The 15,162-nt window shown below is 41.5% G+C and overlaps 1 protein-coding gene across 2 annotated transcripts in view; it reads right to left on the bottom strand.

The window, feature by feature from the left end:
- HELB (DNA helicase B) overlaps positions 1 to 15,162 on the bottom strand; it is a 451,751-nt gene that overhangs the window by 320,843 nt on the left and 115,746 nt on the right. The window contains exon 4 of one of the 2 annotated variants that reach the window (XM_069229147.1): positions 9,652 to 10,551. The exons of the other annotated variant lie outside the window; for it this stretch is intronic. Coding sequence (XP_069085248.1) covers positions 9,652 to 10,551 — 900 coding nt within the window. The remainder of the gene's footprint in view (positions 1 to 9,651; positions 10,552 to 15,162) is intronic. 2 annotated transcript variants of the gene reach the window in all.

The following is a 15,162-nucleotide window of genomic DNA, read 5'->3' as shown; positions in this document are numbered from 1 at the left end:
CTTGTTAAAGAATAGTCCTCCAAATTTACGTCAAAACTCCCCTCCAATTCCTATCCAGATTAGCTCTGCAGAAGAGTATGAGGTCAATCAAATCTTAGATTCCAAAATCCGTAATGACCAGCTTTATTATCTAATTGATTGGAAAGGTTATGGTCCAGAGGAACGATCCTGGGAGCCGCACGAGTATGTCCATGCTTCAAGATTAGTGAGAAACTTTCATAGAACCTACCCAAGCAAACCTAAATTGGAGAACTGTTCCTTGAGGGGGAGTACTGTCATGACCACACAAACTTGCCAAGTCAAATCAAAGAAGTGCATGAGGAAAGCAAAGAGATATCCTCAGTGGAGACAGCAAAGCCCAAACTGGAAGAAGGTTTGCAGAGTAATCTTGCGCTTATTTCAAAGGAAGAATCAAGAAGCGAAGATCCAAGATGGCCGCTGTGAGTCCTGAAGGTTAGTTACAATTCTAGTCTTGCAATCGGTTGGTTGCTAGGTTACGAGCTCTCCAGCTGGAAGCCTTGCACTTCAACTGAGGTCTGACAGGAATCAGCTGTGTGGAGAGAGAGCGCGCTTCAGAACAGAAACTCCTGTGAGGTAAAATTACATTTGAAGATTATATTACAGAAAACAGATAAATATTGTCAAGGTTTATTCGAAGAGTTTGATAGTAGACCGTTCTTGTGGAAGTCGGCAAGGCTACAGAGTTAATGTATGAATTAACCTTATGTTTACAAGGTTCTTGTTTAAGATATTAAAGTCAAAGAAAAAACGAACTTTAAAAGAGCAAGTATCTACAAATGTCAAGGTTATAAACAAAGGCCAAGTTTAAAGGAGAAACGAACTGTTAACAAATAAGCATTTACAAATTCAATGGTAATAAACCAAAATAGAGTTTAAAAGAGAAACGAACTTAAATAAACAAGCATTTACAACTACAAGTTATCGACAGATGTCGAAGTAAGGATGGAGAAACTAACTGTAATAAACAAGCATTTACAAATACAAGTTATCAACAAATGTCGAAGTAAGAAAGGAGAAACGAACTTTAATAAACAAGCATTTACAAATACAAGTATTGGCAGAAGTCTCAATAAGACAGGAGAAATTAAATAACATCAGCTGATTTGAAGAACGCATTATCACCAACTATATATATATATATATAGCAACATAAAACCAATCTCTAACAAAGGTTGAGAAGTTCTTCCAGAATCAGTAATAAGCATTTTTTAAGAAGAGCTATCATTTATAGAGAGAAGCAAGGCTACAGAGAACTCAGGGTGAGTGAAGAAATAATAGAATTAAAGAGAATTAAGTGTTGAGAGTAGAAAGTGAAAAACTAATGTTGTATGTCCCTAGTAATTGCGACTGTGACTCTTGCAGGTGCTGTATCCAATCTTAGATGTGAAGAGGCAGACTGAGTACTGGCGTTCATCATCTCTGTGGCAGTCTCTCTACCATCCCATTCCCCTTTCCCCCTCCGGGGTACTCAGCACGAAGGATTAATATTCGTTGTGAGTAGCTCGGGTCGGGACTGAGGAGTTATCTTCTGCTTCTGAGGAAATCGAATTGAAGTATCCTGACACCCTTGCAGGGATAGAGCGACGCATAAATTATGCAAAAAACAAAGGAGAACTCTGGGAAGTTCCCAATTTTAGGTGGAGAGCTGCTCTAGTAAGGAGCACCCTGCAACACCAGCGACACTCTAGATTTGCTCACCTCAAATGTCTGTTTATATGGAAAATGTCACTTACCCAGTGTACATCTGTTCGTGGCATGTTCCGCTGCAGATTCACATGCTGTGCATTATACGTCTGCCATCTAGTGTTGGGCGCAGAGTGTTACAAGTTGTTTTTCTTCGAAGAAGTGTTTGAGTGACGGGATCGAGTGACTCCTCCTCTTCGGTTCCATTGCGCATGGGCATCGACTCCATGTTAGATTGTTTTCCCGCAGAGGGTAAGGCAGGAGTGATAGAGTATATAGGTGAAAAAGAAAAGAGATGTCCATGCTAATGCAAATCTATCCATATATAGATACATATGTACAAGTGATGTTAACTTAAACGACTACAAGCTGCCGGGGAGGTGGGAGGGTGCATGTTAATCTGCAGCGGAACATGCCACGAACAGATGTACACTGGGTGAGTGACATGTTCCGTTCGGTGGCATGTGTAGCTGCAGATACACATGCTGTGCATAGACTACAAAGCAGTTTGTCCTCCCATAAAAGCAGTGGTAAGCCTGTAGGAGTTGAAGTTGTTTGAAATAATGTTCTGAGAACAGCTTGACCTACTGTGGCTTGCTGTGTTGCTAAAATATCTACACAGTAGTGTTTAGTGAATGTATGTGTGTTGACCAAGTAGCTGCTTACATATTTCAGCCATTGGTATATTTCCTAAAAAAGCCATTGTAGCACCTTTTTTCCTTGTAGAATGTGCTTTAGGAGTGACTAAGAGTTGTCTTTTGGCTTTAACGTAGCATTTTTGGATGCATCTTACAATCCATCTTGCTAATCCCTGTTTTGAAATGGGGTTACCTGTATGAGGTTTTTGAAAAGCTACAAACAGCTGTTTAGTTTTTCTGAATGGTTATGTTCTGTCTATATAGTACATGAGTGCTCTTTTAATGTCTAATGTATGTAGAGCTCTTTCTGCCACAGAATTTGGCTGTGGGAAGAAGACTGGCAGTTCCCACTTTTTTATTTTTACGAAAAGGCGATACTACCTTTGGAAGAAATTTGGGGTTTGTTCTTAGTACAACTTTATGTTTGTGTACTTGTATGAACGGTTCTTCAATAGTGAAGGCTTGAATTTCACTGACTCTTCGCAACTATGTAACTGCCACTAGGAAGCCAACCTTCCATGTTAAGAATTGCATTTGACATGAGTGCATAGGTTCAAATGGTGGACCCATAAGTCGCTTAAGCACTATGTTTAAATTCCAAGAGGGAACTGGAGGTGTCCTGGGTGGAATGATGCGTTTTAAGCCTTCCATGAAAACTTTATTAACAGGAACTCTAGATAAAGAGCTGTGCTGTATATTTTGTAAATATGGTGAAATTGCAGTGAAATGTATTTTAATGGAAGAGAATGCTAAATTTGATTTCTGTAAATGAAGTAAATAGCATACAATATCCTGTATTGATGCTGTAAGAGGGGCAATCTGTTTAGATTGACAGTAATATACAAATGTTGTAAGGAAATGCCTCCTTGGCATGGTTACCCCCTGACATTTTGCCTTTGCTGATGCTAAGTTTTGATTCAAAGTGTGCTGGGACCCTGCTAACCAGGCCCCAGCAGCAGTGTTCTTTCCCTAAACAGTACCTTTGCTTCCACAACTGGCACAGCCCTAGCACTCAGATAAGTACCTTGTAACTGGTACCCCTGGTACCAAGGGCCCTGATGCCAGGAAAGGTCTCTAAGGGCTGCAGCATGTCTCATGCCACCCTGGGGACCCCTCACTCAGCACATGCACACTGCCTCACTGCTTGTGTGTGCTGGTGGGGAGAAAAAGACTAAGTCGACATGGCACTCCCCTCAGAGTGTCATGCCAACCTCACACTGCCTGTGGCATAGGTAAGTCACCCCTCTAGCAGGCCTTACTATACCACAGGTGAGGGCATATGTGCATGAGCACTATGCCCCTACAGTGTCTAAGCAAAACCTTAGACACTGTAAGTGCAGGGTAGCCATAAGAGTATATGGTCTGGGAGTTTGTCAAACACAAACTCCACAGTTCCATAATGGCTACACTGAAATCTGGGAAGTTTGGTATCAAACTTCTCAACACAATAAATGCACACTGATGCCAGTGTGCAATTTATTGTAACATGCACCCAGAGGGCATCTTAGAGATGCCCCCTGAATACCAATCAGACTTCTAGCGTGGGGCTGACCAGTTTCTGCCAGGCTCTCACAACCAGACGAGTTGTTGGCCACATGGGAGAGTGCCTTTGTCACTCTGTGGCCAGGAACAGGGCCTGTAATGGGAGGAGGTGCTTCACACCTCCCCCTGCAGGAACTGTAACACCTGGCGGTGAGCCTCAAAGGCTCACCCCCTTTGTTACAGCACCACAGGGCATCCCAGTTAGTGGAGGTGCCCACCATTCCGGCCACTGCCCCCACTTTTGGCGGCAAGGCTGGAGGAGATAATTAGGAAACAAGGAGGAGTCACCCACCAGTCAGGACAGCCCCTAAGGTGCCCTGAGCGGAGGTGACCCCTGGCTTTAGAAATCCTCTATCTTGGTTTTGGAGTATTCCCCCAATAGGATTAGGGATGTGCCCCTCTCCCCTCCGGGTTGAGGCACAAAGAGGGTGTAGCCACCCTCCAGGACAGTAGCCATTGGCTACTGCCCTCCCAGACCTAAACACACCCCTAAATTTAGTATTTAGGCGCACCAAACAACCCAGGAAATCAGATTCCTGCAACCTGAACTACAAAGAAGGACTGCTGACCAACAAGCCTGCAGAGACGATGGACGATAACTGCTTTGGCCCCAGCCCTACCGGCCTGTCTCCGGAGTCGAAAACCTGCAACCAGCGACGCATCAAACAGCGGCCAGTGACCTCTGAATCCTTAGAGGTCTGCTTTGACCCCCAGGACCAAGAAACTCCGGTGAGCAGCGGCTCTGCTCAACAACAGCAACATCTTTGCAACAAAGAAGCAACTTTTAAAGAACTCACTCTTCCCGCCGGAAGCATGAGACTCTGCACCCGACGCCCCCGGCTCGAGATCCAGAGAACCAACACCACAGGGAGGACTCCCCGGCGACTGCGACCCCGTGTGTAGCCCAAGACGACCCCCCTGGACCCCCACAGCGACACCTGCAGAGAGAATCCAGAGGCCCCCCTCACCGCGACTGCTTGTAACAAGGGACCCAATGCCTGGACCAAGCACTGCACCCACACCCCCCAGGACCTTAAGGAACCGAACCTCAGTGCAGGAGGGACCCCCCAGGTGAACCTCTGCCTAGCCCAGGTGGTGGCTGTCCCAAGAAGCCCCCCTTGCCTGCTTGCACCACTAGAGTGACCCTCGGGTCCCTCCATTGAAACCTATACAAAACCCAACACCTGCTTTGCACACTGCACCCGGCTGCCCCTGTGCCGCTGAGGGTGTGTTTTGTGTGCCTAATTGTGTCCCCTCAGTGCTCTACAAAAAACCCCTGGTCTGCCCCCCTAGGACACGGGTACTTACCTGCTGACAGACTGGAACCGGAGCACACCTGTTCAGCCTATGTGTTTTGGGCACCTCTTTGACCTCTGCACCTGACCTGGTGGTGTGGTAACTTTGGGGTTGCCTTGAACCCCCAATGGTGGGCTGCCTATGCCCAGGAACTGAGACTTGTAAATGTCTCACTTACCTCACAATCTAACCAATACTTATTGCAGTTATTGCCATTTTAACAAAAACTGTATATGTTATTGCTCTAATTCAAAGTTCCTAACTTACCTACTTACCTGTGTGGAGTACCTTGCATTTTATGTCTTTACTTCAAATCTTGACCTTGTGGTTCTTAAAATAAATTAAGAAAATATATTTTTCTATGTAAAAACTATTGGCCTGGAGTTAAGTCTTTGAGTGTGTGTTCCTCATTTATTGCCTGTGTGTGTACAACAAATGCTTAACACTACCCTCTGATAAGCCTACTGCTCGACCACACAACCACAAAATAGAGCATTAGAATTATCTAATTTTTGCCACTATCTTACCTCTAAGGGGAACCCTTGGACTCTGTGCACACTATCTCTTACTTTGAGATAGTATATACAGAGCCAACTTCCTACAAATCTTTTCCATTTGTTAGCATACCACAGGAGAGGTGTGGAGTCGAAGGGGATGAGACAAGTCACTGCTTAGGGTACTGTGAGTTTGTTTAGAGGTTTGAAATTTCCCTCTATTTCTGGGATACTGCCCCCATATGTGCCCCTAAAACCACCTCATTGGTATTGTGGTTGGTAAGTTGGTTTTGACTGCAATGTGGATGCCTCTGCTGTTTGTGTTCGAAATCCACCTCTAAACTGAGGTTTCCGAAAAGATCCCCCTGTATGGTGTGGAGTATAGTGCACCCACTTCTTTTGGGGTGTCTGAATCTTTGTGCAATTTCTCAATGGCTGTGTCAACTTCTGGGCCAAAAAGTAGTTTTTTATTGACTTGGATATTTAACACCGCTTGCTTCGGGTTTAAAGCCCAAGAACCTGAGCCATGAATGCCTTCTTATTGTTACTGCAGTGTTGACACTTAAGGCAGCGGTGTCTGCCTCGTGTAGGGCAGATCGAATTTGACTATTCGTGATGGCTTGCCCTTCCTCAACCACCTGCTCTGCCCTCTTCTGATGTTCTTTGGTGAGATGCTGAATTATGTCTTGAATCTCATCCCAATGGACCCTGTTGTATCTAGCTAAAAGTGCTTGTGAGTTAGCTATCCTCCACTGATTCGCTGCTTGAGATGCAACTCTCTTCCCTGCCACGTCAAACTTTTCTGCTTTCCTTGTCTGGTGGGGGGTGAATCTCCTGATGACTGGGAGTTTGCCCTTTTTCTGGCAGCGCTGACTACAACTGAATCTGGAGGAACTTGTTGTGTTATGTAATCAGGATCAGAGGGAGGTGGTTCGTACTTTTTCTCTATCCTGTGTGTAATTATAAGTGCCTTAAATGGCTCGTTAAATATTTGATCGGCGTGTTTTAACATGCCTGGGAGCATGAGAAGGCACTGATATTTTGAATGTGTGGAGAGGGTATTAAACAAAAAAATCCTCTTCTAACGGTTCAGTGTGCATGGTGACCCCAGGGTAAGCTGCAGCCTTAGCTATAACCTGATTATACACAGTGCTATCCTCAGGTGGTGAAGGCTGAGAGGGATAGCTGTCTGGGTCATTGCTAGGAATGGGATCTGGATCATAAAGATCCCATGGATCTACATTGTCCTGTTGTGAGTCAAAAGAGTGTGATGGTGACTGCACTGGTGTAGGACTGGTAGGAGGAGAGGTATGCAGGTATGGAGAGTGAGGAGGAGAATGAGGAGGAGAGAATTGAGGAGGTAGTGGTTTCTCCTTTGGCACTTTAGCTGGTGGCTGCATAGTGTCCAACTCATCCTGAAAGGCTAGCTTTCTTTTAGGTTTTAGAGGAGGTGCTGTTAGGACTCTTCCTGTTTCTTTGTGGATATGAATCCTGACTTGCCTTTCGTCCATTACTTCAAGTATTGGCTGTACTTGAGACTCCTCTTCAGAGGTTTTGTGGCTTTCTTTTAGTTTCTTTGAAAGTCCATGCTCCTCTGTGTAACCTGCTCTTTTCAGCTCCGAAGCCGGCTTTTTCGGTATCGAAAAAGATGGTGCAGTGGATGTTCTCGGCTCCGAAAGAGATTTCTACATTTTCGACTCCGAAAAATGGTGTTTGCTTGAGTCGGACATGGAGCCTTTTATCGCCGCCGATGGTTTCGGAGGAGTGGCCTTTTTCGGTGCCGAACTGGCAGTTTGGTCACGGATGTCTTTTTCCGGGCCAAGCCACGGCCTTCTGGCAGTGGCGTACCCAAGGCCTTATGTTTCGGTCTTTGTGATGGTACAGGGACAAGCGTATTCACATGTTGTCCCGCCATGACCGGTATGTCCTCCTAGGATTCCTGTTCGGAGTCTGTACCTCGAACGGAAACTGATGTCTGCATGATTTCTTCCTCCTTCACGTCGAGATGTTCGGAGCTCCTGGACGCCATCTCGAGTCTTCGTGCCCTCCTGTCTCGAAGATTCTTTTTTGGAATGGAAGATTGACAGGCCTCACAATTTTCTTCCCGATGATCTGGGGAAAGGCAAAGATTACAGATGGAATGTTGGTCTGTATAAGGATATTTTGCATGGCACCGAGGACTGAACCGGAGTGGAGTCCGATCCATAAGGCTTCCACGTGGTCGGCCCGAGTTGGGCGCGTGCACCCCGAAGGGCGAGTAGAGTTGTCTTCTCCGACGGTACTGATGTGTTGATGGAAGATATAAACCCGATTGATACAATACCGATGAAAATTAAGCGTTTTCAAAGTTTTCCGAATCGAACTTTCTGAGCGAAAGGAAACACGTCCGAACCCGACGGCGGAAAGAAAACAATCTAACATGGAGTCGATGCCCATGCTCAATGGAACCGAAGAGGAGGAGTCACTCGATCCTGTGCCCCGAATACACTTCTTCGAATAAAAACAACTTGTAACACTCCGAGCCGAACACTAGATGGCAGAAGTATAATGCACAGCATGTGTATCTGCAGCTACACATATCACCGAACATATATATATATATATATATATATATATATATATACATAAATATAATTATATTTTATATATAATACTATATATTATCACGTAACATTTCATTATTATGGTTCCATATTATAGTAAATTATATTATAAATTATCACATTTATTAGAATGATCATAATTCTAATTAATGTTACCTTGTGGTGTGCTTGTGCAGGAATGTTTTGTTTATATCCAGCACTTACTGATGTCACCTTAAATTTATTGTACCATTCTGTTAAGCGCACACAAGCAGTTGCTGTTGAGATGCCAACATGAGAGGTTCTGTTAGGGCGGTCTCTACTGGTCCTTTTATTACATCTGTGTCTGGAAATTTGCATTGTCAGAATTATATTTTAAAACGCTCAGTCTTCTAAACACTTTCATCCACTTAACTTAATAATTGTGATATACAGTACATCCTTACATATTTTTGTCCATTAAAACAAATTTTGGGGTGCAAAAATTGCAGCATATCTGGACACTAAGGGCTTGATTTAGATTTCTTCGGGCAGGTTACTCAGTCACAACGGTGACGGACAGCCCGTCTGCCGAAATATATAGCCCATTATATCCAATGGGATTTATATTTCGGCGGACGGGCTATCTGGCACCGGTGTAACAGAGTAACCCGTCTGCCAAAATCTAAATCAGGCCCTGAACATTTTCAACTCATCCATATTTTTAAATATTTGATTTACCTTACTCAATGCAATTCCACGTAAAACTAAGATCAGATGTGTAAAAAAACATGCTACACGAATTTCAATTTGTGTTACGTTGGCATACATTTCATTCATGTTTTTTTCAGTCAAGAATGCTGTATTATTATGTATTTTTCTTTAGAAAAATGAGCGATAACTGAAAACGGTTAAATCCAAAACTGGTACATAAGGGAAGAATGATTAGGACTAAGGTTATAGATTCAAGGAGACTTTGGTTGAAATAAGAAAAACAACAAGCTTCATGAGATTGTTTTTAGGACATGTTATTAAGGAGGAAATAGAAAAAGAGGGTCTGTTATTGATTCAAAAAAGTCATTATGCAGAAAGCAAAAAATAAATTGGAGGAAAATATATAGAAGAGGGTTCTAGGATTCTTCTTGCTGTTATTTTGGTCTCTTTATTTACTCCCTTACCTTCAAATGCTCCTCCTGTTGAAACTATGGTCATTACCTAAACTGGAATAATTTTGCTCAAATTAAGAAAATAATGACCTCTACTTAAGACTTTCCTTCTTTCACGTACATTTGATTTACCTTGGTTTATCATTTTGTTAAAATATCCTCTCATTTTAATATTTAATTTAAAAAAAATGTATAATTCTTTTGAGAATAATGAAATGAAAACGTAATGAATAAATAAAACTGTCCATACCTGGTGTAATGTGAACGAAGGAAGGCTGGTCTTCTTTTTTAAAAGAGATGCTGCTTTTCCAGTAGGTGCTGTAAGGAGAACAGTCATATTATCCACAGGTTTTCTGGGTTCTTTCTCAACAGGTTGATGTGATTGGGTGAACCATTCATCAGATGCATCAACGTCACTCTCAAAAGCTCTGCAGGCTTTCTTCAACTCATCATTTTCCTTTGCTAACAAGTGTTTGAAAATAAGGCTGACCACTGTTGTCTTTCCACAACCTCCCTTTCCGCTTATGACGGTTAAAGGATTCAAGCAAATCATTTCAGCAGCTCTGACTTGGTCGAGGTCTACTTCCAGCTGAGCTGGGCCTTCACATTCAGTTTCAAGCCTACTGTCATGGGTGTCATAAAAGACTTTTGGCATCATTCCAGTTCTGAGGTCAGGCTCTTGTGACTCCATTTCATAAAGCTGACTGCTGAGCTCTTCCAAGGTGTCATCTTTCAGTGCATCCTTTACAGGTCCGACATGTTGAGCTCTAAGTACTTCCTCCACATTAACTTGAAGACACCAAGGATCCTTTTTCACAAGCGTTTCTATGCATGTTGCAATATTTACTTCAGACAAATAAAGATTAAACAGGAAAATCCTATCTTTCTCACGCACTACTATCTCCTCCTCTTTCAAAAACTCCAAAGCCTCCCAAGCCTGCACGACTGACATGTCCTGACTTGCTGCTTTGGTAAGGATATCTTGCTCCACATAGGTATCACCAAACTCACTACACCTCTGTTTCAGCTGATCGTAAATTATCAAGGCATTAAGTTGCAGTTCAGGGATCTTCTGAAGAAGAGGCTCACATTGCCGGAAAGCTTTCAAAGCAACCTCGCAACGAAGAAAGTTCAGCTCTCTGTAGGTTATCTTCCAAAAAAAATATATATACATGTGAGTATCACTTTTTGACATGAGACAAATTATTAGGTTAATAAAGGACCATTACCCGATTGGTAATACTTGACACCTGGGTACAAGCAGGATGGAATGTGATTCAGTTTTACATATTCTTAGTGATTTTGAAAATGCTATAAAACATTCATACTATCCATAAAGATGAAAAATGGCTAATTATTGTTTATTAAAATGTTACTGTCAGAAGAAAAAAACAAGCATAAGCAAAGCCACTAAGACTGCTGTTGGCTGTCAGCGTTTTGGAATTTTTCAATGCTTGTTTTATCATTTTTTTATTATTTTTTTGTAAATGCAGTTCATTGCACTGAACCAAACTAATTTGTGTGCAAATGTGTTCCTTGCGAAAGAGCACAATGCTATCACTCACACTGAAGTCAGCCAATGGGTGAAGTGGACTGACCCATTGTGGCAAGCTGCATTTGGTGGAAGAACAAAGAGAATAACACAATAACAGACCACTGAATTAGGAGGGATAGAGAGGGGGAGAGAGAGTATAATATATCTGCTACAGAAAAAAGAAATCAGTCGGCACTCCTTTGGGAGGATTCTTTCTTATTTTCTTTATTGTGAAGCGGAAAGAACACAAACATGTTACGGTCAGTACCTTCCTATGTATGTTACAGCGCTTACCGGCAGACATTATCTTTATATACAAATTAATTGGAAAAGGGACTTTTTAGTGAGGCCACCATCTTTAAGTAGCTAAATCATTTGCCATCCTAAATGAGGCTTCAAATAAAGAATCACTTATTACATATTTTAAGTTCCCTCAAATCATCACAATCCTCATCAATTCCTAAGGGTGTATACATATCATATTCAAAAAATTATTTAATTTTTATACGTATTTATTAGAAAACAAACTTTTTAATGCGCCCGCCATCTTTACATGGCTAAATCATCGTACTGAACGAGACATTAAACGAGTAACTACTTGTGATATACTTCCTAAATTCACTCAAATCATCACATTAATGTCAATTCCTAAAGGTATATCATAATCAAAAGGAATTATTATCCCTCTCAAAAGAATTCATACATTCAAGTCTTTTTCATGGAAATCAAAACGGGCTTCTGGTATAGCCGCCATCTTTAAATAACTAAAAGCATTAGTTACCAACTTCATCATTTCACAACAGTCCGGGCCTCATATTGTGATAAAATATAAATCAAATAAGAGCACATCTGTTCATGTTCTCTTAATCACTATGAGAATATGCATTAACCATAGATAAATTTAAGAACCTTGAAATAAGGCCCTAGGTGGGAATAACCCTCTACAGTCATAATTATAACCGCATAAATCACTAAATGGGCTGTTTATACAATCCAAATACATCAATTATCCAATAAACATTGCCAATTCCTCGTCCTTGTTCAAATCCTTAGACACATTTGTCTGCAAGTCAATTATATATCGTGACTCTAATCTTCTTAATTTCAAAGTCTTATTGCCACCTCTCTCATTTTGTGGTACATGATCTATACAGAAGAACCGTAACTGATTCTGATCACTATTGTGGTGCAATTCATAATGTGTGGTAACAAGTTATGTCTCATCGTGGCTGGTGATTGCCCTCATATGTTTGAGAACTAATTTTTTCTGGATGTATTGTACTTCCTATATATCTCAGCCCACATGGGCAGACCAAACAATATACAGTAAAAGTTGTGGTGCACGTCATAAATTGCCTAATTTTCTTGTAGGACTTACACCCTGGGACTTGATATGAAAAACCCTTCTCATTATTTTGACATGCTTTGCATCTATTAAATGGATAAAATCCTGCCACTTCCTTAGATGGTGTAGTCCCTTGCTTCTGAGAAAGACGACTTTCCACAAGTTTCTGTTTTATGGAACTTGCCTTTCTAAACATTACTAGAGGATTTTCTCGTAAATTCAATCCAGGTATATTGTCTACTTTCAGAATATGCCAATTATTTTAAAGAATTTTTCTGATTCTTTGTGCATCACTTGAGAAACCTGTTAAATATATCTAAATTCTGCCTCTTGTTCTTTTCTCTTTTCTTTGTCCCTAATAGTATTCTCTCCGTTTACTTTCTTCCACTTTCGCCATTACTTCCCATAGGACTCTCTTAGGATATCCTCTCACTTCATATCTTTTAATAGATTCCTTTGCTGCTGTCTGAAAATCTCCTTCTTTTGAGCAAGTATGTTTCGTAAGTAGGAGCTCTCCATCTGGAATGCTCTATTTGAGTCTAATAGGATGGTGGCTTTTAGCATGCAAAATCGAAATCCCTGCTGTGTGTTTCCTATAAGTCATTGTTCTTAGTTTACCACCATCTGAAAAGACCTTCAAATTCAGAAAATTCACACATTCTTTGCTAATTTCTCCTTACAGGTGTAAACTTACCTCATTATCATTTAGGATACTTATAAATTCCCTTGCTGTGCCAACTATCCCCCTCCATATTATAAACAAGTTGTCTATATACCGGCACCACTTTATGATGTTCTCTACCCAGTGATCATTGGGTTCCAACCAGGCCACATGCTTCCCCCACCAGCCAACGAACAAGTTTGCGTAGCTGGGGTCGAAGCATGTGTCCATGGCTGTCTCATGAATTTGTTGATAATATTGTCCCTGGAACAAGAAGATGTTGTTAGCTAAACACAACTTTACAAATTCAATCAACATCTTATTGTGTTCCACAAACTTGAGTGGCCCTTCTTTCAAAAAGTATTCAACTCCTTTCTACCTATCTTCATGCAATATACTTGTATAAAGACTTGTTATATCAAATGCCATCATAGTAAACTATAGTTCCCAATCTACATTTTCAATTCATTTTATAAAGTATGTTGTGTCTTTAATGTATGATGTCATATTCACCATATGCTCAGATAAAAAATAATCTACATATTTCGACATGGACTCTGCGAGGCTTCCTATAGATGAAATGATGGGGCGTCCAGGTGGTCGTTCTACTTTTTTATGTATTTTTGGTAAATGGTAGAACATTGGTGTAACCAAATGTCAGCATGTCAGAAAGTGGCAATCTTCTACGTGCCTTTATAGTACCATATATCTATAAAGCCATAATATTCTCTAATGCTTTCTATATATCTTTCCTTAGAAACCGGAATGTGACAGGACCTGTCCTGTACTTGCCTCAACACTTACTGACAATAATATTCTCGTCAGTAGGACTGTGTTTCCTCCTTTATCCAATGGCTTACATATTATGTCACGATCATCTCTCAGGTTTTGTAATGCTCTTTTTTGTTCTTCAGTTATGTTATTCATCCTACACATAATTTGCACAGATTGTTAACACAAGCATCATGGAAAATATCAATAGCACCAGTCTGCATTTGAGGCATTAATGTTGATGATGGTTTAAAGTTGCTTGTGCTCCTGTTCGTTGTATACCAAAGCATTCCTCTAGACTCTTTTCTTCACCATGGCCATTGGCCTCTAAACCTCCATCATTTGAGTTATCCCATTCTCCAGCCAGTGACTCCAAAACCTCCAGTGCTTGAATGTCTTTTCCTGTTAATAAATCCGTCTCCTATCTGATTTCTCTTAGAAATCTTACTGGTTTCACTTGCATTCTAAAGAAAGTGTGTAATTTCAATATTCTAACAAAGCCGAACAGACCAATATGTGTCTGTCTGTATTCAAATGTCTTTGTGGGGCAAAACGTCAGACCTAGTTTCAGTACTGTTTCTTCAGCCCCTATTAACTCCTTTGGCGTTAGATTTACTATTGTTAGTTCTTCACTCATTGTTTGCGCCTGCCATCTCGTCTGTTCCTGGTGCCCCACTTTGAGGTCCCTGCGTCGTTTCCAATCACCCCCTCTTCTTGTAGGTCTTTTCTTTTCACATCCGGGGGGAGCCTACACTCACACTGAAGTCAGCCAATGGGTGAATTGGACTGACCCACTGCACCAAGCTGCAGTGGGTAGAAAAACAAAGTGAATTACACAACAACAGATCACTGAACTAGGAGGGCTAGAGACAGGAGAGAGAATATATATATCTATATATCACCCCTACTGGTGGGTGCCAATAGGTAGTTATAATTAGGACCTCGTCTCCATACGAAAAATGTTTTTTGACTTGGCTATATCTTTGTTACCATCTGAGAAATCTTCACGAAACTTTGCAAAAAAAGTGTCCTCTCAGGTTTTGTTGTGCATCGAAAGTTTTGGGGCGATCCGTTAGGCGGGGCTGAGAAAAAAGGGGGGGGCAAGAAAAGTGTGTTCCCCATAGCAATTCTCATAGGGATTTTAACACGACTACAGCCCAAACCACTGGGTGGAATTCCACCAAATTTGGCAGAAAGGTAGCTCTTGGTCCAGAAAGCACGCTTTTTATTTGGTGTAAATCCATTCAGCAGTTATTGAGGTATTAAAGGAAAATGAAATATAAATATCTAGTGCCGCAGATCCCAGAGATCTCATGTTTAGATCCGATTGGCTGTTAACACTTCAACGAGGAAGTGCTGGCAGCCATTTTGTGACTCAAAATAAACTGAAACAAAAGAAAAAGGGGCAGGGTATGAATATCCTAAACCCCTAGCCTTGGTCAAGGGGTTC

This window comes from Pleurodeles waltl, chromosome 4_1 (assembly GCF_031143425.1).
Source record: "Pleurodeles waltl isolate 20211129_DDA chromosome 4_1, aPleWal1.hap1.20221129, whole genome shotgun sequence".
In the NCBI taxonomy this organism is placed as follows: Eukaryota; Metazoa; Chordata; class Amphibia; order Caudata; family Salamandridae; genus Pleurodeles; species Pleurodeles waltl.
The sequence above is the reverse complement of the archived record's forward strand: the minus strand, read 5'-3'. Positions and strand labels throughout refer to the sequence as shown.